At 37.0% G+C, this 27,002-nt stretch overlaps 1 protein-coding gene across 7 annotated transcripts in view; it reads right to left on the reverse strand.

Moving 5' to 3' along the window:
- The window catches only part of LOC126379175 (uncharacterized), a 56,874-nt gene that overhangs the window by 19,651 nt on the left and 10,221 nt on the right, over positions 1-27,002 (reverse strand). For 4 of the 7 annotated variants that reach the window (XM_050027842.1, XM_050027843.1, XM_050027844.1 and 1 more), the window contains exons 2-9: positions 19,902-20,273; positions 18,655-18,827; positions 17,414-17,523; positions 16,428-16,550; positions 15,194-15,345; positions 13,352-13,397; positions 12,143-12,770; positions 3,933-11,682 (exon numbers count right to left, since the gene is read on the reverse strand). In XM_050027842.1, the coding sequence (XP_049883799.1) occupies positions 11,307-11,682; positions 12,143-12,770; positions 13,352-13,397; positions 15,194-15,345; positions 16,428-16,550; positions 17,414-17,523; positions 18,655-18,827; positions 19,902-19,979 (1,686 nt within the window). In that variant the 5' untranslated portion in view covers positions 19,980-20,273 and the 3' untranslated portion in view covers positions 3,933-11,306. Of the gene's footprint in view, positions 1-3,932; positions 11,683-12,142; positions 12,771-13,351; positions 13,398-15,193; positions 15,346-16,427; positions 16,551-17,413; positions 17,524-18,654; positions 18,828-19,901; positions 20,274-27,002 lie in introns of those variants that run through there. The other 3 variants (XM_050027846.1, XM_050027847.1, XR_007568274.1) reach the window with 2 other exon arrangements.

The following is a 27,002-nucleotide window of genomic DNA, read 5'->3' on the forward strand; positions in this document are numbered from 1 at the left end:
TGCTCAATAAAGTATTTTATCTATCTATCTAGAAGGTTAAACGAAGGCAAATCTGTACAACGCCATCCATATTTATTTAGGGAAACGTAGCCTGGAAAGACCCTTACTGTACTCCCATTCGTTCCAAAAGCACCACAACTTACAATATCCCCAAAAGTCTTCTCATCAATATGCTTTTCGTCTCTCTATCGTTAACTTCTGTGACTTTTGGAGCATTACTACTTTCTATCTTCGTGATCTTTAGAGGAACGCCTTTCCCATGTCTTATAGACATATTGCTGTATGTTACCTTCCTTCCAACTGTTGGTATAGTCCAACATCCTGACACATACTCCGGTGGTTCCTCTCCGTCCATTGATGGTGGAAGATTCTTCAGTAAATGCGAGCCATACGTTTTATCACAAAACTTGTACGACACTGTAAAGTTTTGACCTTCTGAAGCTGATGTTTTAACAACATTTTCAATTTTCGCACCGATTTCAGCTTTTATATTCTCCGAACCTATTTTATCTTTTACATTCTTCATCCCTTTCTTACCAGTTTCATTCTTCGAACCTACTGTATCTTTTTCATTCTTCAAATCTATTTTATCTTTTACATTCCTCACCCTTTTCTTACCAGTTTCATTTTTCTTCGAACCTACTGTATCCTTTTTATTCTTCAAATCTATATTATCTTTTACATTCTTCATCCTTTTCTTACCAGTTTCATTCTTCGAACCTATTGTACCTTTTTCAAACTTCAAATCTATCCTATCTTTCCTATCTTTTACATTCTTCGAACCCATATCACATTCTTCATCTTTCAAAACTATTTCCTTTGAATTCTCATTCTCCGAACCTATTTCATTCTTCGAACCTAATACATCTTTATTACCCCTTAAATGTACTTCTGACTTGTCATCCCTTCGCGTAACACCCTTAGGATCAACCCCTAAGGGCCCAGTTACGCGTTCAATTCGCTTTTAAATAGCCTCTTCATAGTTCTCCGATCTGGTCTCCTGCATCAGCTCCAAAGGGTCTAGAATTGCGTTAGGTCTGCTTGTCCCGCGCCTCCCTTTTGAGAACTGACTTTTGATGTCATATTTCTCCATCCAGTTTCTTAAGGTCTTCCTGGGGACTCCGAATTTATTTGACGCCGCGTACACGCTGTAGCCTTTCTTGACTGCGATCAGAGCGTCTCTTAAATGCTGGGACGAGTACTGCTTGTACGACTTCTCTTGGAATACATCGGTTTCGATGTTGACAATCGCGTTGGGTCTCCTCCCGACTATGCGGGGTCGCGCGTGGATGTCCAAGGGTATACCGTGGTCCATGTCAATAAAATGCCGCGTCACGATTTCCGTCGATGTTCTCACCCCTGCAACAAGCAAGGCAAGAAACGCCCGTTAGTCTTTTTTTTTTAGATTTTTTTAATCTGGCAACTTCGAGGGTGTACAAATGATGGCAACACTGGGCGTTTCTTTTCCTGGCTTCCTACAGGGGAGGGGGTGCGTTTTGTAAAAAGCGAGGAAAAGCCGCTCTGTTGTGTCTTTGATGCTACATTACATGTATTTGGCATTCACTACTTGGCCGGACAAAGGGTAGGTACAATAATACTGGAATATTTTAAAAAAAAAACTGAGTGAGGTGTAGATACTTAGTTCATCTATAATATTTTATAATTATTGTATAATACATAACTACATAACCTCACAACCCGCAGGCCTTGAGATAAAATTATCCATCGATTCAATAAATGTCGTGTGTAGTCCACGTCACGAGCATTAATATGTATACACTTTGGTACCATGTCACATTAACTTTTTTGACAAATTGAACTGTAAGTCTCACTAATTGTCAAATATCTTAGTGCGACAGAGTCCTAAAGTGGGTACATTATATTGCTCATGACTGTAAGTCACGCGTTTACTGACCCGGGCTATCTCGGATTTGAACAGGACAGTGCTTAAAAAAATTATGGCCGCCAATATTTGTTGGTTTTTTTATTTATATTAGCTTTTATTGGTTGGTAGTTTTGTTATTGGCTTTTAGACATTCTATAATTAATTTTAATTGATACCTTTTTCCTTTTTGTTTTTTTTTTATTCTTTATTTATTTTTGCTTTGCATGTTAACTATTTAGTGTTAACAACTAGGGTAAGAGAGAGGCATCCCCAACTCAAGCATTAACCTTGCTTCCTGGAGTTGCCTCATAACTTTATGTTGTTTAAAACAAGAAATAAACACTTTTTTATTTTATTTATTTTTATAATATTAAAAAAAATAAAAAAGTGACTGTAAATATTTCTTATGCGAATTATGTTGATAAAAAAATATGAATATAGGATGAGAACGCTTTAAATATAATCTCACGACAAGAGGGGTAACCCACCACCTTCCCATGGTCCTACCAACCTTTCGGTCAAACGGACCTATGGACCGAATCACGGGCGATGCGAGCCGTGGCATGGTGTGTCTCCCCAGAAAGGGGAGAAGGAAGTCCAGGGGACAGGACAAGAATTTGTAGGGTGTCAAGGAGTGCGGGTGGGAAAGAGCCCCAAGCAAGTACCACGACAAGAGGAGTAGTCAGAGTCATCCATCGCAAGATGAACTAAGTACCCACACCTCACCGAGGTTTCTGTTAGACCAACGTGATAGGTGAGCCGTATCGCCGTCTATAATGGTCGAGACAACTGTGTTAGTGGAAACTGCAATTGAGATAAATTAATAACTCATTGGTGCAAGTTTGGTACCGGGGTTCGAACCGGCGCTCCCCGTTTGAGAAGCAAGCCGGTGTACCACAGGATAAAAAAAAAGACAAAAAAAATTGAAAAATAAAAAAAAAACTTTTTTTTAATATATGATTTATTTATCAACTCCCGTAATATAGAAAAAACCGATGACGTCACATCATAATCATTGACAGACAGTAATAATTATTAAATTATTATTATTAATAATAATATGAACGGGCGGACGTTACAATTATACATCAAATATAATATTAAAATTAACAGTAACATATTTCTATTGAAATTAACAACGCCTTGTGTGCAAATTTACCCCAAAAAATACCAAAAAATAGGGTAATTATAATATTTACCCCGTTTTAGGGTAAATTCCCCCGCTTAGTACCGTAAGATGGCGCCACTTGGACATTCTAAGTAGATTAAAACTATTATTATTAGTCTGTTATTAATCTTTCCTTATTCTAAAGTTAACTGGAAGAAATTACTCCAGCAATAAGCGACTTATCCTTAACTATTTCTTTGGAATATTATATATGTGCCATAGGTTAAAAAACAAAATTCGGTACGGTGGTACCGATTTTTTTAAATTTCGGTACCGTTATTGTTACTAGCGCCATCTCACGGGTAAACATTGAAACCTTTGGTCGATTTATTGTAAAACAGTAATAAATACAAAAATCTCATTATACATAAATAATGAGGATAAAAACTAGAAACTCAAATGTAGGTGGCAGCACTGTTAAGTGTTCCTAAATTCTGACAGTCGTCCGGTCACGAGCATTAATATGTATACTTTGGTACCATGTCACGTTAACTTTTTTGACAAATTGAACTGTAAGTCTCACTAAATGTCAAATATGTTAGTGCGACAGAGTCCTAAAGTGGGTACATTATATTGCTCAAGACTGTCCATACTGCCCAGCTGGGCACAACTGGGTAAAACTGACTTTTTCCAACTGGCTGCTCTTCTTCCTCGTAACTCATCCTTCAGACGGGATACACTCCACGTTGTTCCACATTTTAAAGAAATTTATCACGAATTTTGCTAAAATTACTAATTATTAATTTTAGCAAAATTTAATTTTAGCGAAATTCGTGATAAATTTCTTTCAATTAAAATAAAAAATAAAATTATTAAATAAAAAAAATATTAAATAAAAAAAATATTAAATTAATTATTTTTAATTATTTATATTAAATTATTAAAATTATCAAAATAATAAGTAATTTTAGCAAAATTCGAGATAAATTTCGTCTGAAGGATGAGTTACTAAGAAGAAAAGCAGCCAATCGGAAAAAGGCAGTTTTGATTGAAAATAAGTTTTTCTAAGGTTTCCTCTTTCCGATCTTGAGGGAATATTATAACACTATGATTTTGCAGTTAAACGCTGCGCAAAGGGTTATAGTGTAAAAACCAAAACAATATGTTTGTATACTCAAATAGTACGGGGAACTGTCAAAATTTAAAAACACTCAACAGTAGCGACACCTGATGGGAGAAATAGGCAGTTTTATCCTCATTGAACATAATTCTATTTAAGTACATATTTAAGTATCGCGTGTCTTAAAGTTGAAAATAGTAATCTGGGGGGTTTAAACAGCCACATCGAAGGAATTCATCTAAAAAAGCAATATTGCTATTTGACATTTGTTTGCATTTTTTTTTTTGACATGACTTATTGTAGATTTGCCGCAGATGGCATTAACTACTTGGCCGCACAAATGGGGAGCGCTGAAGGCTCTCACCCGGTACAACGTTTAAGACAACAGGCCTGAGGGTGCCCAGTTGGGCGCGAACCTCTGCTCAGAGCGTCTGAGAGGAAAAATATTTGAAAGACTTAATCGACCTTAGTCGATAGCGATAAGCGCTGATTGAGGGAAATCGTCGACCACGCCGGCGGTATCGGGGTCCTGACATTTGTTTGCATTGCGCACTTACTTTTATATGCGCAAATGTCAAAATGCAATATTGCTTGTTTCCGAACAGCATGGGCGGTCAAAGATGAAATAGCGTCGAGATTATTGTGTCCCTTCTTTGATGGACTTGTATTTTTTTTATCTCCAGAGACTATATCCAAAATTAACGAAAGTAAAATAGAATCCCAACATAATACTGCACATAACACTGACTGACGGTTTATAATACATATTTATATTACATTGGTGCTGATTGCTGTATACACTATCTAATTTTATTTGAAATTGTATAACTTAATATAAGTTTCTGTGTTCGTTTTCCATGTTTCTATCGAGTTATTGGCCAATGTAAAATTTTTAGAGGGTTGTTTTAGATTTCTGCCTAAAATTGACGTGTGTTCCATAAATTTTATGCATGTCGATTACCCGTCCCTTTAACATAACATAACAAATACTTTATTGCACAAACAGGAAAAAACAAAAGAGAAAACTCTCAAACTCTCCTTTTCAGCTGATAAAAAAATTACAGGTATAACTTAAAATAAAATTAGACGGTGTGTACAGGAATTAGCACCGATGTTAACTTGGACAGAAATACAACATACAGGTGTTAGTGACATCGTAAAGAAAACCTTGATGATTGAGCCCATGATTCTGAGTTGATATCAAGTGAAAATTTCCATCGCAAATGTATAGATTTTAAAATAACACAAAAAAAACATGAATTTTGCGACGGATAATTCCACTTGATATCAACTCTGAATCATCCCCCTCAGTATTCGTTACTATTTCACTAACGCCCTATTTATCACCTTATGAGGATAAATAAACGTCAATGATGAAAAAAAAACCCTTATTTGAGGGAGTATGGAGTATATCCTTACTTTCCTGTCATGTGCTCCCCCTAGCATTTCCAGGGTCCAACATGATTAGAGTGAGAGCAGGACAAATATATAGTATATCGCCTAGTTAAAAAGAGACGAGAGATACGTCTCCTTCGCACTAAAGGTATACAGCTAAGTACGAAAGAGACGAGAGAATGTCTACGTCAAAAAAAGTTATTACCTGTAAACAAATGGTTATGTATATTTCTGTTCAAGTTATAACTTGTAAAGTATATTCTATACAGTAACTTACATCTATGTATATAGTATTATGTATATTACATACTAGTAGGCACTTGATGGGTTAAAAAGACGCGCTTCTATTTTTTTTTATTTATAAAATCGTGGTCGGTATTCAGATCACAAATAATTATACTAGGTACCGGAGTTTTATTTGACATTCAGTCCCGTAATTCATTATTATCCATTCACCCCACGTGTAGTCCCGAGTAATGTGCATCCACTTTGGAACCCTGTCGCTCTAACATAATTGACACTAAGTAAGGCTTACAGTTCGATTTGTCACAAAATGTAACGTGACATGGTACCAAAATGTATACATGTAATACTCTTGACGGTACCAATATTAGTTTTCTTTTTTGTACCGCATTAAATGTAACCTAGAACCTGACAGAGGGCAGCAGTAACTGTCAGTACTATTCAGAGGCGGAGGACAGGAGTCCTAGTGCAGCTTTGTAATATACTACTCTGGGCGCCATCCCACTCGCGTCAGAGTACTGCGGGGCGGAAGGCAAGAGGGCAACCACTGTCCTATTTTTACCTAAAAATGTAGCAATGAGAATGCTGCACCGACAAGAGCGTGGCTCTTAAATTGATGATGATAAAATGTAGCTTGATTAGAATCAATGAATAATAAATGTAACGAGGAGGGATGAAAGGCATATAACTGGATATAGAGTAGTATACATAGTAGGGTAAAAAATGCATACCGGGAAAAAGAGTTGTTGACCGGGGGTGTCTTTTTAGCGCCTCAGCTGTCATTCTAATCCAGTTAAATTTAATGAGGCACAATATTATATGCAACCTATTTGCAATTAGATTGCAGTTGAATTACAGTTCGATTGCAGTTAGAAACTTCTCTTACAGCTTAGGCCGTTAATTGGATGCAATTTTGTATATAAGAAAACATAATTTGTATTTAGCATTTTAACAAATATTTCATTACAAACAATCAAAATAAATACGGTACGGTACCGTATTTCACTTAAAAATCTTTTAAAGACGCTTATAAAACTGACATTATTATTGTTACACTTAAAACAGTTTTTTTTTTTAACTATTTAGTGCCAAATGAAGCACGCCACAGAATACAAAACGAAACAGCTTTTTTGTAAACATTACTCTCTTTTTAACAGTAGAGTAAACAGTGTGAAGATTTTCGTTAAAAAGTAGGAACATATTTAAGGTTTTAGGCTGGTCAGATTTAGGTCAATCCTCAACTGGACCTAATGAGGCACACTCCAGACCACGTTCCCAAAAAAAAAAAATAGATGGCACTTCATGGATAACAAACATGCATCTTTTATCTTTGTTTTTGGGTGAACCCTGTCGCACTTTCATATTTGACATTTAATGAGACTTACGGTTAAATTTGTCAAAAAAGTTAATGTGACATGGTTTCAAAGTGTATACATATTACTACTCGTGTCCGTACATAATGTGATCCAAATATCAAGCAACAATTATTTTTATATAATAATATGCCTCTGCCATTACACTTTATATTTTTTAAATTATATTTTTATTTTGAGAGCCTAAGTAATCGCGTTAAATATATGTACAGCGCCATCTATATTTTGTTTGGGAACGAGGCCTGGAAAGTCCTTCATTATTGAAAAAAAAGCTTAACATTTTTGCAATAGCAAATGTCATCGACTTATATTGAAACACCGAAAGCAAAACGGACACGTTGGTTTGGACCTGATTCCTGCAGACAACACTTAATTTTATTTTAAGTTATACCTGTCATTTTCTTATCCGCCGGAAAGGGACGGATGGTTGACAACTGTTAACTTTAAAAAGAAAGAATAATCCGGGTGAATCAAATAGGCGTCTCGCTGCTGTGCAACTTTGACGTGTGCTCTCAATTTAATTTTGTCAGGTTATTGGCCAATGTAAGATTGGCCAAAATTTAGTAAGGTTGTTTAAATTTCGGCCTAAAATTAACATGTGTTCCGTTAATTTTATGACTGTCGACAATTCGTCCCTTCAACTTTCGGCGAAAAAAAAAATGACAGGTATAACTTAAAATAAAATTAAGTATCTGCTAGGATCAGAGCCATTTTGTATACATGATTATTTTTTATTCACCCCTAATCCACAAGGAACAATAGTGATGTTGTCTTAGAATCATGGTCTGAATCATCCCCCTCTGTAGTCTTTACGGTGTCACTAACACCCTGTATATGAAAGCGAAAGGTCACCCAAAGAAGGTAAAAAGTGAATAAAAAATATCCGCGTATTATGATAATAATAATATAAGTACTTTTTAGTTTCACTTACAAATTATACATTTTCAAATATTTATTAAAATCTAAAATTTCATTTAAGTCTTTACATTGGACGTAGTCCGTTCAAGCACACTTCTTTCAAAAGGCCAAATTTCAGTTTTAAATATTAATTAAATTATTATAAATATATTAGAATTATTACAAAATGAAGACTAATGATTTAACTACATCTGGCAACACCTGATAGCACTTTCCTATGCTTATATTCTTTTCTGTTATTCAGAACCGTCATTTGCTAGAGCGAAAGAGAGCGACCGCACGTTGACGCACGCTATCGCCTCGTCGATTCACATTTTTCAAATGAGATTTTCTGTTTTAGGATGTAAAAAATAATAGTTCTCAAGAACTCGATAGATGACGCTAGTTAAGCTACGTTACTGGGCCATTGATAGATGCCACTGATAGAAAAAAACTTAAATTTAATTTAAGAAATAAATAAACGAGACAAAGATTTTTTTTTAATTCTCATTCTCTCGGGATATTCTGATAAGATTCAGTTTTATTTTTCGTTATTTAAGATTTCTTTCTTCGTTATTTGTTAATTAGTTTTATTTTCAAAACATAATCATTGTGAAAAATACGTTTCGTTTTATGATTTCAAAAGGAAAATCACAAGTAATATAACGTTCCGTTCCATGCAGTAACCTACAAAGTTCAGCGCCATCTATCCAGCAGGAAGGACATTTTTTTAAAAATAAATAGAAAATCTGACTAAAAGAAAAGGAAGCGTAGGAAACTGCTATGAGGTGTCGCCAGATGTGGTTAAACCCCTAAGAGATAAACTTGGTTTAAAATATAGTTCGCGTCACCAAAGAAGTCCCGCGGCGGCGCTACTGTCGCAGATTCTGCATACAATTGGGTCGTATACTAGTTTCAAGATATATTATGCAATTCTGATTACTAAATAAAGACACATCTAAAACTAACGACAAACATTTTCTTTTTTCTAATAACAATAAATCCGACATTTTATCACGTTTTTCTATGACGTCACAGTGTGCTTTTTCATACAAATTCCATAGCGATGGTTGTTTTGACGTTTAGTGAAATAAAAAGTAAGTAATTCCTTTTTTATGCAACTTATTTATAAATTTTAATCAAGAAAAACGTAATTTTTTTTCACACAAATTCCATAGTGATGGTTGTTTTGACGTTTAGTGAAATAAAAAGTAAGTAATTCCTTTTTTTATGCAACTTATTTATACATTTTAATCAAGAAAAACGTAATTTTTTTTCACACAAATTCCATAGTGATGGTTATTTTGACGTTTAGTGAAATAAAAAGTAAGTAATTCCTTTTTTTATGCAACTTATTTATAAATTTTAATCAAGAAAAACGTAATTTTTTTTCACACAAATTCCATAGTGATGGTTGTTTTGACGTTTAGTGAAATAAAAAGTAAGTAATTCCTTTTTTTATGCAACTTATTTATAAATTTTAATCAAGCAAAACGTAATGTTTTTTCACACAAATTCCATAGTGATGGTTGTTTTGACGTTAAGTGAAATAAGAAGTAAGTAATTCCTTTTTTATGCAACTTATTTATAAATTTTAATCAAGAAGAACGTAATGTTTTTTCACACAAATTCCATAGTGATGGTTGTTTTGACGTTTAGTGAAATAAAAAGTAAGTAATTCCTTTTTTTATGCAACTTATTTATAAATTTTAATCAAGTAAAACGTAATGTTTTTTCACACAAATTCCATAGTGATGGTTGTTTTGACGTTAAGTGAAATAAGAAGTAAGTAATTCCTTTTTTATGCAACTTATTTATAAATTTTAATCAAGAAGAACGTAATGTTTTTTCACACAAATTCCATAGTGATGGTTGTTTTGACGTTTAGTGAAATAAAAAGTAAGTGATTCGTTTTGTTATGTCGCTTATTTATAAATTTTAATCAAGAAAAACGTAATTTTTTTTTTACTCAAATTCCATAGGTATTTCGTGTTTTGACGTTTAGTAAAAAGTAGCTAATTTGACTAGTTGCAAACTAGCCTATTACCTATTACTTCTCAATTAGTTCCATTAAAAACCGTCGACTTTTTTCGCGGCGCAGATTATTATATTAAACCTAGTTTTATCTTTAGACTTGATTCTGTAATAAGGATTTATTTTTAATTATCGCTTCCTAAAAATATAGTCTTCTCTTCTGGGTTGTAAGCTCAACGACCGACCTCACCAACCCTGGTGTCAGGGTTACTATTGAGCCGCCAAAGGCCCCTGACATGACTCATGTAAAGGCTACGTACTTACATCAGTAAGTAGTAACCGGGGCAACTGCTTAACGTGCCTTCGGAAGCACGGATCATCTTACTTCTGGACAATCAGGTGATCCGCCTGCAATGTCCTAACCAAACTAGGGATCACAAAGTGATTTATCCCGACCGGGATTCGAACCCGGGACCGAGCAGAACGCTCAACCACTGGACCACGGAGGCCGTTGCCGTTACTTACTAGTGAATAGTAGCCTAATTATTTTTTAATTTTTATCTGTCACATCATCCATTTTGGGACGAATATCAAGCGTGACTTCCGGTTGTTTCATTGAAGACTTATGGTTAATCCTATCCTGATAAGGATACAGGCGTGATTTTATATGCATGTATATTTTTTAGGAAGTGATAATAAAAAAAAAAACTGTTTACCTTATCTATTCTAAAACGCTATAAATATAATATTTAAAATAAAAATAAATAATAAGTTAAATATATGGCTCAATAAATTTTTCCCAATTACTATTGCAGTTTTTTTAATTGGCAACACTTGAGTCATATATTTTTTTAAAATATTTCATTCTCTAATTTCTTTGGGCATATTTTAGGAAAAGAAAAAATGTCTAAAAAGGAACATAATTATAACATTTCTATCTTTGGGTAAATAATTAAAACTTAAAAATAATATTAACCATACAGTTTTCATATTCTTTGCTTTTTCTTTGGCAGTTTTTTTATTATTTTTTTATAAGAAAAAGTTCGTATACGCCTTTGGGCCAATTATCGCTATTTTTATAAATAGCTATTACGACTAAATCGTTGAATTTGCAATTTTTTTTTGTATGGTAAAAACGTTTAGATTCCATACAGTAATTGTAAAAAAAATACTTTTGGCATTATTAAAAAGGCATTTCGAAAATTCCTACTGGCCAGTATTAAGTACTTAAAACATCAACTTTTCCTAATCTATAAGACACGTTCCATCAACAGTTCAAATTCAAATTCGAAAATCGAACACATTTTTTCTTTACTCATGCAACGACATATCGATCGCGGCATTGGTAACGTTACCAGTGTTGCCAGCACTGGTACTCTCCCCATTTTCCTCTAAATTTTTTTGCGTGGCAACATTTTCGTCTTCGCTCGACATTGTAGCACTGGCGAAGGTTAAAAAGTGCTTTCCGAATTCAACTTCAGGTTCATACTGCTCGGTCTCCGTGCCGCTTTTTTCTCCGAAATTCGGTGAATCCTGGAAGGTGTCGAAGGTCTTGTACTCTTTCTGTTTCTTGCTGTTCTCCACGAACTGTTTGAGTTGCTGCGGCATCGGGAACGAAGACTTTATGTGACAGCGCTTCATCCAATTCCTGAGTGACTTCCGCGGCACTTTGTGGGTTTGCGCGGCCCTGGAAGGCGAGAAAATTACGTAAGCTTACGACTATATCCCAATTGGAGTAGTCCAAGGTACATCCATCGCATTGAATTATAAATTGCATCAAATATTACACAAATGAAAAAAGAAGAAAAAAGATAAACAGAAGTACCCACACGTCGCGAGGTTTCTAATCCAACGACGTCTACAATGGTTGAGCCAAGACTGTCAGAGAAAGTGAGCTGTGTTACTGAGACACCGCGGTCCTGTGGTACAAACGGGGAGCGCCGGTTCGAATCTCCAGTACCCCAAATTTATCTGAAGTGCAGTTTTCACTAACACAGTTGTCTCGACCATTATAGACGGCGATACGGCTCACCTATCCCGTGGGTCTAACAGAAAACTCGGTGACGTGTGGGTACTTAGTTCATCTTGCGATGGATGTACCTCTGACTACGTGCTGTATAACAAGTTTTTATAACAAATACACTTACCTATAGATACTCCCTCCTTTCTTGACATCCATAAGAGCGGCCCACATCGCCTCATTAGAGTACCGTCTGTTTGGATTGAACTTTCCCATCATCACTCGCTCCAGATCTTTACGCGACAACCCTGATGAACTGACCTCCTTGCCCTCTAAAAACTGATCTAAATCCGATTTTAGCACCGTCTCGCCTATATCGACATTCTTGTCCTTAAAAATAGGCGGTCGCCCACGCCTACGGATGGGAGCCTTCTCCACGATTTTCGGGTAAATATCTTTAGCAGCAACACTTTCCTTCATCTTTGGTATGAGCTCGACCTCGGATTTCTGGTTTTTGGTGTCGATTTTCGGTTTTTTTATCTGGCTCGCTTTCAAAAGTGAGACTTCCAGCTCGCCGTTTTGTTCTAACCACGACTTGTAGTAGTCGTTTTCGGCTTTTTCTGTGGTTTTTTGCAGAAAATCTTCGGTAGCCATGTTTGTAATGCCGTATTTTGAGAATTCCTTCTGTATATCTGTCGCGTTCATTCTTGAGAGTCGTTGTATGTAGTCAGAGTTGACTTTGGCTAAATTTTGCAGTTTGTTTTGGAAAAATAATTCACTTTCCGGCTTAACTCGTATGTAGGGGAGGCCACGACCTATAAAAAAGAAGAAAAATGGTAATGATTTTGGGTAAAAACATTTTTAATTTAAAATATTAAAAAAAAACGGTAAAGTTAATGGAAAAAAATGTAACATGCATATTATAAGAGAACCATGAATGTTTTTTTCCAAAAAAACTAGGGACAACGAAAAAAAGACGACAAATGACATGTCTGTAAGATAGTCCTGTCAAAAACCCAGGACCAAATAGAAAAAAAAGAACATTCATGGTTCGATTTTTTTTAATTTAAAAAAAGAAAATCAAATACTACTAATTTAATACATTATTAAGAATAAATTGGCCTACCTTACAGACATTCATTTTTTTCTTTTTTTTCTACAATGTCCATTGCAAAGGATCTTCACTCTATGCACAACCACTTCACACCATAGATTTAAAAAGTAATTCGATTCAGGCTTCATAAATTCAATAGCAATAAAAAAAAAAACAAAAAGTATATTCGCGGGTAAAAGATTCTTTTTTTATTATAAGCAAGTGACAGAATGAAGTCACATTGCAAACAAACATTGAACTAAAAAAGGATGATTACAAAAAAAAATATAAAAAAAAACTTACCCGAAGCCTGTCCAAGACTACTGCCCGGTTTTGAAGGTTCCTCATCCTATAATAAAAAAAAATATATTTATCCCCTAAATATTTATTTTAGCGGAATTTTAAATTACAAGCTGGTATCACTAAAATAAAAAGTTTGAGTGTGACAAACGAGTCTAGATACTTGAATATTATAATTTAATTTATTGAGGTAAAATTACGTCTCACTATTTTTTTCTTTTGTAGGCATATTATACACATTTCACACAGGCAATGAAATAACATAAGAGAGGAAAAAAAACATCTGCTGCTAATTCCAGCAGCCACATCCTAATTTTATTTTAAGTATATCTGTCCTTTTTTATCTGCCGAAAGTTTAAAAATCGATACTTACTAAGTACAGTCATGAGCAATATAATGTATCCACTTTAGGACTCTTGTCACGTGTGTGTGTCTGTCTGTCTGTCGTTGTGTGTGTGTGTGTGTGTGTGTGTGTGTGTATTTCGTCCCTTAGCTTACAACACCGCTTAAGTCATTTTTACCAACTTTACAGGAGACGAAATAAAATGTCTTATTTAAAATATCTGTAGATTTTTATATTGCTACTTAATACATACTCTAGTTAGCGGTTAATAAATAATTATTTATACTTATTTTGACGATTTACTTTATTTTAACCTTTATTTTCTTCATCCAATGGCATTAATATGTAAAAACCGCCAATTTTCGACTTGAGCGGTGTTGTAAGCTAAGGGACGATTTGACATTTAGTGAGACTTACAGTTCAATTTGTCAAAAAAGTTAATGTGACATGGTACCAAAGTGTATACATATTAGTGCTCGTGGCCGTACTAAAAAAAATTGCGTGTCTTCCATAAATTTTTAGTTCAGCAATTACCTACCAGTTTCTTTTCTTTTCGACGGATAAGAAAATGACAGCTTTAACTTAAAATAAAATTAGGCATTTTGGCTTTCGCTATAAGGCGACGGTATATAAACAATCAACTGTCCGGAAAGCCTTTCATTCAGCAATAATCCGCGGTCCTAGCACACCCCGGACACTTCATACAAAACACCTCGTGTTACACAGACACTACACATAGACGTTATCGTACACGCACATCTGTGTGTGTGACGTCTGGCGCCATACGATTGAAGACTTAAGTAAGACCGAGGGGGTGAGGTAAACCTAGCTCAGTCGCTGGTGGGGAGCGGAGAATTGCCGTTCTATACGTACTATTTTCCCTTATTCTATGGTACTAGTGTTGTCTATCGATAGTTCTGAAAAAAATAAACCCACTAGAATCGATAGGCTATCGATAGCTATGGAAAAAATCACTTGATCATCATCTCCCTAGCATTATCCCGTTTTTCACAGGGACCGCTTACCTAACCTGAAGATTTGACAGGTCCGGTTTTTTTACAGTAGCGACTGCCTGTCTGACCTTCCGACCCGCGAAGGGAAAACCAGTTCAATACAGGTTAGGTCACATACCTCCGAAAATGCATTTCTCGGGAATATGGGTTTCCTCACGATATATTCCTTCACCGCTGAGCACGTGATAATCATTTATGATACAAACATGAATTCGAAAACAAATTCGACAATCATTGGTTTAGGCCTGTGCTGGATTCAAAGTGATAGGCAAGCGTTCTACCAACTGGGCTACCACGGCTCATAACCATGAGCTAAATCATCCCCCTCAGTATCATTAATTAAGAGCGACGCTCTTGTCGGTGTAGCATTCTCCACGCGATGTAGTGTAGATAGCTTTTAAGGTCAACTAACGATAGTCAAACTATCTCGGTCAGCACCGCTGCTCCCTTCGTGACATTACTATTACTATAAAACATCAGCGTTCTCACCTCGTTGTAATCCATGTTGTCAGTATCCAGCTCGCCGTAGTACAGTCCGTCTTCCTCCACTGTCTCCTCCTTCACTTCTCTGTCCTCACACTTACGCTTCTTAGAGCCGTTAGTCGAGGGAGTCGCCGGTTTAGCTGGCGGCGGGCTGGGGCCTGGGGGAGTGTACAACCACAATGAGGATAAAAACTGCCTATTTACTCCAAACAGATATCGCTACTGTTCTTCTTCTTATCGTGTGGCTTGTGAGGTGGAGTACCAACCTCACCAACCCTGGTGTCAGGGTTACTATTGAGCCGCCAAAGGCCCCTGACATGGCTCATGTAACGACTACTAACTTACATCAGTAAGTACTAACCGGGACCAACGGCTTAACGTGCATTCCGAAGCACGGATCATTTTACTTTTTTCGGCGGTTAAGAAAGTGAGAGGTATAACTTAAAATAAAATTAAGTATCTGCTGGCACCAGAATCATACCCCGCTTAGTTAAAGGCTGCAGATATGATAATGGTGCTGATTTCAGTACACACCACCCAATTTTATTTTAAGTTATAGCTGTCATTTTCTTATCCGACGAAAAAGAAAGGGACAGATAATCGACAGGCATAAAATTTATGGAACACACGTCAATTTTAGGCAGAAATTTAAAAAATCCTCCCAATTCTTTATATTGACCACTGACCCGACATTTTTTTTACGTGACTTATTGTACATTTGCCGCAGATGGCATTAACTACTTGGCCGGACAAAACTGACCCGACATAATTAAGTTGACAACACACGTCAAACGATACATGGTTGCATGCCAGCGAGATGCCTGTCGTTAGTTTGTTCGTGTGTTGTTTCACATTCGTCTTAAAATTAACAGTTGTCAACCATCCGCCCCTTTCCATTTCGGCGGTCAAGACAAGAATCGGGCGGCAAGAATCGGGGTCAATGTACAGTCACGAGCATTAATATGTATACATAATTAAAGCACATAATAACGGGTTCTTACCGCGTTTAAATGGGGATATGAGACTCCCATGGGAGTGATAATAACCGCGTAAACTTAAAACAATATGTATACACTTTGGTACCATGTCACATTAACTTTTGTGACATATTGAAATGTAAGTCTCACTAAATGTCAAATATGTTAGTGCGACAGAGTCCTTAAGTGGGTACATTATATTGCTCATGACTGTACCACCCATGTTTAAAAAATAAATGTTTGTCATTATCATTCTATCTCACCGTTGGTGTTGGCATTGTTCTGGCTCTGCGCATGCGCGACTAAGGCCTCGCTAGCGACCGTGTAGTCCTTGTTCTCCGGCTTGGTGTACTCAGACAGGCCGGTGTTGTCGCTTGAACATAGACCTGGAACACACATACAGATTTTTAAAGTTTTTTTAAGTTTAAATTATTTATTTATTTATTCTTTATTCACAGCCTCCGTTAACAGCCTCCGTGGTCTAGTGGTTAGAGCTTTAGGCTCACAATATGGAGGTCCGGGTTCGATTCCCGATGGGGACATGTCGAAATTACTTAGTGAGACTGTCCTTTGTTTGGTAAGGACTTTTCAGGCTTGAATCACCTGATTGTCCGAAAAAAGTAAGATAATTCTGTGCTTCGGAGGGCAAGTTGAGCCGTTGGTCCCGGCTATTAGCCGTAAAAACACCTCCACCAACCCGCAGTGGAGCAGCGTGGTGGAGTATGCTCCATACCCCTTACGGTTGATTGAGGGGAGGCCTGTGCCCAGCAGTGGGACGTATATAGGCAGTTAATGTAATGTAATGTATTCTTTATTGAATTCCGATCTGTGGTTTTCCACCACCGGGTCCTCGTCCTGCCCATGCAAAAGTTTTCGATCTATGTATCGTTATTAAGGCGAGTCCGGCGCCATCTACCTATAATATTGAGTACTAATATTTCTTACACCGATAAGTCTACAGTTACATGTAGATTTCAACTTATCGTAAAGATGACAACGCAGCTATTTTTAAAGGATTTTTGGATTTTTTGTGGTTAGGGGGATTCACAAATAGAAAATTAAATCGAGAAATTTTCTGACTCGGACGGGACTTGAACCCGCAGCTCTTGTCAAGCCTGGAGGAGCATCTTAACCATTACACGACCGGGTCCTCCTCCTGTCTATGCGAAATTCTTCAATCTACGTACCGTCAGATTCCCTGAGCAATAGGAGTGTGCTAATTGAGCTATAGATACAACAGTTTACTTACCTCTAATCTGCAGCGCCTCAGCGGACTTGAGCAGGCTGGGGAGCTCCTCCTGCGTCACGTTCACCTCGCCCTTGTACATGAAGTCCACTAACGCCTGCATCTCGCTGAACCTGCACAACACAGTAATCGATGAAGGGAAATGAACATGGAAGTGTTCTTGGCGGCGAAGATGTGCTGCCGCCAAAGGATGTTTTCGTGGTACCGAACTGAGCATAGTATCCCGCTAACCACAAGTTGATAGTGTGACTAGGGATCGACGATCCAACGATGTTATGTTGGAAGTTGTATATATGCGTCTTGCTGTGTAAACTTCGATATCGCGTTTTCCGACTGCTTGAAAACTGCATTATTAAATGTGGCGCCATCTGTTGCATGTGGGCGGAACTAGGTGGCCTACTGGTTGGGTCCGCCACATGTTCTTGTGGCTTTAAAACGTCGTCATCAAAATCCCACCGCGGGGAGCGTGGCTTTAAAATAATACCTGTTTAGCATTAATATGGCCTTTATTGCTGTGTTTTATTGGTATAAAGGCCTTTTGTGTCACTTATCGATATGTCAACTCATTTACGAAACGGCATAAGTGGCTAAGCACAGACAACACGCAACACAACTGATTCGAAACTGACTCATTGCGTTGCTTCTCAGTTGCCACTGCAATTAAGGCTTCTCTATGTTTACCATCAGGTATAGTTGAGCCAACATACTTGGTCAATATAACAAAAATAGCGACATAACATTAACGTGTTTTTAACGACCTCCGTGGTCCAGTGGTTGAGCGTTTGACTCACAATCCGGAGGTCCAGGGTTCGATTCCCGGTGGGGACATATCACAAAAATTACTTTGTGGCCCCAAGTTTGGTTAGGACATTACTGTTACTGGCTCACCAAATTGTCCGAAAGTAAGATGATCCCGCAGTGGAGCAGCGTGGTGGAGTATGCTCCATACCCCCTCCGGTTGATTGAGGGGAGGCCTGTGCCCAGCAGTGGGACGTATATAGGCAGTTTATGTAAGATGATCCATGCTAAAGCCGTTGGTCCTGGTTCTACCTAGTAAGTAGTCGTTACGTGAGCCATGTCAGGGGCCTTTGGCGGCTCAATAGTAACCCTGACACCATGGTTGATGAGGTTGGTACTCCACCTCACAACCCACACGATAGAAGAACGTGTTTTTTTTTAATTTTAGTGTTGTGAGTGAGGTTTGGCGCCAATATTCAACTGCACGCGCGGGGGAGAGTACTCACCGCATGTCCCTCATGAGCACAATGGGGTGTTTGCAAGGGTTCTGCGTGAGCAGGCGCTCCAGGTACGCCGAGCAGGCAGACAGCACCAGCTTGTGGCATCGCAGCTGGCGGGACTCGCACGCGAGCGTGACGTCAGCGAACTGCTCCGTTAGCAGCAGGCGGGGGAATACTGCCTGTTGGGGGGAGGGAATAAGTTATACACATACATAAACTCACGCCTATTTCCCATCGGGGTAAGCAGAGACTATATAATTCCATAAGGAAGACCGAGAAGGACCTACGATGACCAAAAAAAGAAAAAAAAAAGAAAAAAAAAGGAAAAGAAAAGAAAAGAAAAAAAAAAGAAAAAAAAAGAAAAGAAAAAGAAAAGGTTTAATACGATCTACTCTGAACCGGCGTGCGTGTATGAAGCGATTGATGAATGTGGAGGAAGCAAGTGAAGTGTGTCAGGATCGAAGCAAATGGAATAAGTTATCATCATATAAAAAAAAAAAACTCAATGCTGTATTAGGAGCGAATAAAAAACATATAAAACGCTCAACTGCTCTTCCTGGATATGTCGTAAAATTGGACAGAGGGATTGTGTCCTTTCTAACATGATGGACAATTGTTATTAAAACACATAATAAAGGGTTCTTACCGTGTTTAAAATATTGATATGAGACTCCCGATATTCCACTCCAATCTCATCAGTCATCCCGTGATCATGGCACTTGCAACAGTGTCGAAATATAGGGAGTCTCATATCCCTATTTTAAACGCGGTAAGAACCCGTTATTATGTGTTTTAATTATGATAATAACCGCATAAACTTAAAACAATGTATGAACAATTGTTATGGGCGATAGGCTAATCCCTCGTCACCACCACCTTAGGACTTCGTATCAACAGTGGCTGCAAGTTGTCTTTGATTACAAGTGGCTCTGCATACCCCTGGGTTTATGTACTTATATAAGTATTTTTTATTTTATTTTATTTATTTAAGGAAAACATACAGCTATAAAGATAAAGATTTTTATTGTGCATAAATTAAAAGGCCCCATTGAAGCAATTCACCTAATAAAGCAATATTGCAATTTGACATTTGTTTGAATTGCGCACTTACTTTTATATGCACAAATGTCAAATTGCAATATTGCCTTTTTTAGATGATTTCCTTCAATGTGGCCTTTTTAACTCCCCTGAAGTAAGGTAGGCAGAAAGTATTAAAAACAATTATTTTTGTGAAAAAAAAAATGATATGTTACCTGTAGGTTGGTGTGGTAGGAGTTCCACCTCACACAGAACTGTTGTGGAGGCAGCGCCATCTTGTTTTCACGACTCATCCAATATCACTTCTCCATCAAATACATAATTTAACACTAAACTTTCAAAATCTTTGGCCAGCCAGGTTATTTTTATATTTTAATAACTTTAGATTTAATAATATATAAAAATTGCACACTTTATATATGTAAAAAATTGCACAGTCTGTATGTCCACAAGTTTGTGTATCACAGCTCTTATATTAAATAGTAAAATATATGTTTTTAAGTACAAGAAATACTCTTTAAGTAGAAACTTTTTAGACTAGACTTTTTTATGAAGAATACTGGAACAATAGCTTGTTTATTTTATACCTGCAAAAAAGAAACGAAATTATAGTTTTAATTTTAAATTTCGATATTCATATACAGATATTTTACAAGTTCATTAAAATTTGAATCAGGAACACTGAAATCCTGCCACTTAATAACAAGATGACTATGTAACATAAATCAACAAGGTGCAATTTGCTACTACAACACACATTGAAGCCATTTATCTAAAAAATCAATATTTGCAATTTGACATTTGCGCGTATAAGGGCTATTATTTTATTTTGGGTCCCATAACCTGTCTCTCACGTTCAAACACGATTTTTATAAAGCAAACATTTATTTTTTCAATAATTACACTATTGGTATATTTCTGATGTTATACTCGTACTTTTATGTTCCACGTTTTTATCAAAATTATTTGAATTTAAACAAAAACACGGTAACTAAGTTGTACTTTTGAGTAACGCAGTTGTTTCCCTACAAAATTCCACTGTCCCTCTCATATATTTACTCCATATAAACACACATTACTTAAAAATTCTTCAAGACGCTATTAAAATGTAATATTTGCGGTAATAACACGTAATTTAATCTTTACTTTAACAATACTAAATATTATTTTCCTTTATCAGTTTTTAATTATTCCAAAATATTTATTGTGTCCCCGCGGCAAACCAAAAAATTACGAACACTATGTTACCATACGAAACTGAGTCTTAAAATTAGAATTTTGTATGCATTTGCGCCAAAAGTCGTATAACATATAATCAAATATTATTGGGGCGCGGGGGGAGTCCGTGGCTTGGAAATTCGCCGAGTCAGTCGCGAGGACGCCGGCGGGATAGGTGCGTGTATTAATTGGGAGACCGCTGCGTGACCGCTGTGATAGGTGAGTTTTTTGAATATTGAATAATCTTTTCCGTTATATCTTTAAAAAAAGGAGCAAATATTAATTGTACACGATCTGTTTTATAAAATGAATTACCATATGAGTGCTATTTTAGAATACACGTGGTTTCTACAACTGAGTTACCGATGCACTGTGTTACTGCGAAATGTAACGCAGTTGTAGCCGTCGTAACGCAGTGGAAATACTCAAAGTTTTTGCTCAATATTTACAAATTTAATAGTTTTAATAATTTAATTTATAATTATTTCGTTACAGAGTGTCGAGTTTATCGTCCACAAGTCCCTAATCAACAACGTGTTGACCATCGGTAGTGTTTCGAGCAGGGTAGCGTGCCTGATACTCAGAATATCATCTCGATATTCGCTGACTGTCATCCAGGTATACGCTCCGACCTCGGGACACCACGATGACGAAGTGGAGACTATGTATGAGGAGATTTCTAAAGCCATGCATAGCCATAAAAGCCACTACACGATTGTGATGGGGGACTTTAATGCACAGTCGGGGAAGCGTTGTGGTAACGAGCTGAGAGTAGGGCAATTTGGATTTGGGGTCCGGAACACCAGAGGCCGGATGCTGGCGGACTTTATGGAAAAGGAGAACCTCTATATGATGAACTCCTTCTTTAGAAAGCCCGCACCCGCAAATGGACCTGGATAAGTCCCAGTAGAAATTATAAAAACGAGATCGATTTTATCATGTCGACGAAAAAGCACATATTCAATGATGTCTCTGTGATCAATGCCGTTAAGACGGGAAGCGAACGAACGGGTTTCCGAAAAGGCTTTTGCACCATAGACCACATCCATACACTGCGGCAGGTTATACAGAAGACCGAAGAGTATAATCTGCCACTTTGCTTGGCGTTTGTGGACTATGAGAAAGCCTTTGATTCGATCGACACCTGGGCGGTGTTGCAGTCTCTTCAGAGGTGCCAAGTGGACCATAGGTACATCGAATTGCTAAGGGACCTCTACCAAAATGCCACTATGTCAGTTCGAGAACAGAACCAGAGCTCTAATCCGATCCAACTGCAGCGAGGAGTGAGACAGGGAGATGGCATCTCTCCGAAACTGTTCACTGCTGCATTGGAGGATATTTTTAAGCTTCTGGACTGGAAAGGATTTGGCATCAACATCAACGGCGAGTACCTGACGCACCTTCGATTTGCTGATGATATAGTCCTAATGGCTGATACCCTGGAAGACCTGAACACCATGCTCGAGCATCTCAGTAACGCATCCCAACGAGTGGGTCTTAGCACGAACATGACAAAGACAAAAATTATGTCCAACGACCATGTCGCACTCACTCCAGTTCAGGTTGGGAACGTTACACTCGAAGTTGTAGACCAGTACATTTACCTAGGATAAATAATCCAGTTAGGTAAGTCCAACTTCGAGAAAGAGATCTCTCGTCGGATCCAACTCGGATGGGCAGCGTTCGGGAAGCTGCGGAATATCTTCTCGTCCAAAATACCTCAGTGTCTCAAGAGGAAAGTCTTTGACCAGTGCGTGTTGCCAGTGACGACCTACGGCAGTGAGACGTGGCCGCTTATTATGGGTCTCGTGAGGAGGCTCGGTGTCGCTCAGCGGGCAATGGAGAGAGCTATGCTCGGTATTTCCCTGCTCGATCAAATCAGAAATGAGGAGATCCACAGGAGAACTAAAGTCACCGACATAGCTCGGCGAATTGCAAAGCTGAAGTGGCAGTGGGCAGGACACATAGCGAGGAGAACCGATGGCCGCTGGGACGGAAAGGTTCTAGAATGGCGACCACGTGTCGGACGACGCTCAGTATAGGCCCGCTACAAAGTAGACCGACGATCTGGTGAAGGTCGCGGGAAGCCACTGGATGCGGGCAGCGCAGGACCGATCGTCGTGGAGATCCTTGGGGGAGGCCTATGCCCAGCAGTGGACGTCGTAAGGCTGATGACGATGATGACATACATACATACATAAACTCATGCCTATTTCCCACCGGGGTAAGCAGAGACTATAGAATTCCATTTGCTGAAAACGAATTGAATGAATTTGATGTCCCATTAAATATATTTGACTCAGACAGAAACTAATGTATGTTTAATATTGTTTTTTTGAGAAGTTTTGATTTTATTTTATTCTAAGAGAGTTTTGTTTAATTTGTTATGGTTTCAATTTAATTGTATTCTGTTTTTAATTGTTTTTAGTAAGTTAAACACCATAGATGCGGAAAGTTTACCATTATGTTACTTACTAAACTACTGCGTTACTTTTTTGTCCCCCATTTTTATGGAGACATTTTCAGACTTAGAACTAAAACTATCTAAGTATGTTTTAAAATTTTTGACTTTTTTTGATAATTTTGAATATATAAATGGCCTCCATAAATAAAATGCTTGAACTGCTATTGTTTTCCATTTTATTGCAAAAGTTTATCTCATAAAATCAAAATTAGGTAACGAAGTGGTAAACCTAACCATAAAAAGATGTATTAGACTGAAATGTTTCGTGATTTAATAACATAACGTCAAAAATCTTTTATCTTAATTTAAAAAAGAAAAGGTTTGAATTTAATGTGAACGTTCCCAATAATAAAACTACATAATGTAACAAAGTAACACAGTTGTTGTTTTTCTGCACCCTCCCTAGTATAAATATAAAAATAAGTGAAAAATAATTGGTAAACATCGCTGCAAATTCCTGTAAAATGTAATTTAAATATTATTATTGTTATAATAGTAAGAAATACTAACAAACAATAGCATAAATAAAAAAAAATTTTTTTGGCGAATAAGTTAACCATGGCACCCAGAATAAAATAATAGCCCATAAAAGTCCTTCAATGTAACTTTTTAACCCCTCTGGTGTGAAATTCATACTCTTAGCATAACCTTATACCATGATGATAGTACCGTAACCCCTTTCAAGCCTTGTCTTCGCGATAATAACTCCTATCAGAATGGACAGAGCTACAAACTGTCCAAAAGATAAAATAAAACCAAAATGATGTGTGAAAATTAAATATTATATGTTTTTATATTGTTTTGTTTTTACACTTAAGTTTCATATGTCTAATTATATTATTATTTATTATGAAAGTTTATATTGGAAGTTTCACGGCACATTGGCGCTTCTGCACTGTAAAGTCGTGAAATGTAAATAATAAATATTTTTTTGTTCAACTATCAAAATTACTTCAGCAAAGTATAAATTTGTCAATACCAAATAATATAAGAAAGTTAATTAAAAAGTTCTAATATTTTAAGTTTAGCTTTCGATTTAATATCTTTTCGAAAATAAAATGGTCAAGCAAGCCAGAGGTCCTAAAAGTTTAGAAAATTATACAAGAAGTTTCAAGTAACATTACGAAACAAAATAATTTGACTGATTTCTTCTTACCAATTGAAAATCTACCGAACGATACTACTACAAATATCTTTATAGGTTCCATCAAATATTTTCATTTTATTAAATCTGATAAAGAATCAATTGCTACACAATTTTAGACGAAAAAAAATGCCTTACGCGGCTTACGCGAACTTTTTTTTTTTTTTTTTGTTTTGGTTTTCCCCGAAGGGTAAGGCAAAGGGAACTATGCCCATACAGCCATGTCTTACGTATTTTTTTTCTTGATGAATGATGAAATGATGAAAGGTGATGATGATGAAACCTAAGCCCCCACCCTCGGAGTAGACTCCTACTCCGAACCCCAAACGAATTAACTCGAAAGTCCGCATAAACTTTCGAGTTATGAAGCGGCTTCTTGACACGAAGCGAAAATAGGCAGATACACTTTGTTTATTGAATACTCCAATATAATAACACTCGCGAATGTCTTCCGACTAACTTAATGCGATCATCAACCACAAAACACCACTTCGTATTAATTATTTAGATTATTCAATGAAGAAAGCAACTGTCCCGTTCCCGTTTCCCGCCAAAAAGCCGCTTACGCGAACTTTTGAACTTTCTCGGGGCCATATTTGTTTTGACTTTTGTAAAAAATGTTGCCATCATATTATTTTTAATGACTTTTTAAATAAATAAAATCGATTAGATCGTAATCGATTAGTTCCAGAACTAATATAAATAATTTTACATTTTAACACTTTAAATAAAAATAGCATTGAATTCATTCCTCGAATTTGATATACGGAATAACGTCAAATACAAGCAAACTGCACGAAATTTCGTCTACTGCGAGGCATAATTGGATAACTTTTCCCGCGGGAGTGAGCGAGACAGCAGTAGGTAGGAAAAGCCCTCCTAAAAGTTACAAACAAAAAGGTTGAACATAAAAATCAATAGCGACGCCATTACTGGAGGGCAGAGCTGACCCTATTGGAGTGTAGTGTCCCTGGGAACATTTTACAAAGGGTATTTTTTTAAATGCACTTTATACTTTGCGCATAATAATTATTAATTATTGTTGTTTTCTCTTCATTTTTGAACAAATAACAGTCGTGGCGTAAACATAGCTGGCGAGGAAGAGCATTATGCACTATATTTTACGTCACGCAGTTATTAATTTGTTATATCAATCACTTAATGACTGATGTAAATTATTAAGACAAAAATAGAAGACACTATAAGTGGTTTCGTGCTATCTGCCTACCCCAATGGCAAATAGGCGTGACTTTATTTAAGTAAAACTTTACATAAATCACGTACTTACCTAATGATTCGCAACTACGGTCACGAGCATTAATATGTATACACTTTGGTACCATGTCACATTAACTTTTTTGACAAATTGAACTGTAAGTCTCACTAAATGTCAAATATGTTAGTGCGACAGAGTCCTAAAGTGAGTAAATTATATTGCTCATGACTGTACATATCTACATACACAAACACATGCCTACTTCCCTACTGAGTAACCAGAAATAAATTAATACGCGCTCAGGTGGGTTAAAATGGCCACATCGAAGCAATTCATCTAAGAAAGAAATATTGCTATTTGACATTTGTTTGCATTGCGCACTTACTTTTATATGCGCAAATGTCAAATTGCAATATTGCTTTCTTAGCTAAATTGCTTCGATGTGGCCATTTTAACCCACCAGGAATAACTTCCCAAGAAGTGAGGTGTAAATAGAATAACGCATGATATTTTAAACTATAATTATCTATTACTTTGCTATTAATGTACAAAATCCATAGAAAATCAAAGTATCAACAGCTTTCTAGGGTTCAAATGGTTGTTTGGGCGGGAAACCTAACCGCTACAAGCTGTTCCACCCTAATGCAGAGGTATAATTATGTTATTGTATAATGGTGCTAATTCCTGTAAATACCATCTAATTTTATTTTAGGTTATATCTGTCATTTTCTTATCCGCCGAAAAGGAAAGGGACGGGTAATCGACAAGCATAAAATTTATGGAACACACGTCAATTTTAAGCACAAATCTAAAACAACCGTCTAAAAATTCGCCCGGGTTATTCATTTATTTACGCATTCTTCCTAAAATTAAGAGCTGTCAATCATCCGTCCCTTTCCTTTTCGGCGGATAAGAAAATGACAGGTATAACTTAAAGTAAAATTAAGAGATGTCTGCAGGAATCGGGGCCAATATCTACGTACACAACACAATAGTGTTGTCATTAGATAATCCATTATCGATATACACTGTGTACTTTTTAACTATTGTGTCTGGAAACAGCCTCGGTGGTCTAGTGGCTAGAGTTAGGCTCACGATCTGGAGATCCGGGTTCGATTCCCGACGGGGACATTGACGAAATCACTTTACGAGACAACAGGCCTGACGGTGCCCAGATGGGCGCGAACCTTGGCTCAAGGCGTCGTCCCTAGTGATAATCGAATGAGGGAAATCGTAGACCACGCCGGAGGGTTGTTTATATATTGTTTTAAGTT

The sequence above is a fragment of the Pectinophora gossypiella genome, chromosome 28 (assembly GCF_024362695.1).
Source record: "Pectinophora gossypiella chromosome 28, ilPecGoss1.1, whole genome shotgun sequence".
NCBI lineage: Eukaryota > Metazoa > Arthropoda > Insecta > Lepidoptera > Gelechiidae > Pectinophora > Pectinophora gossypiella.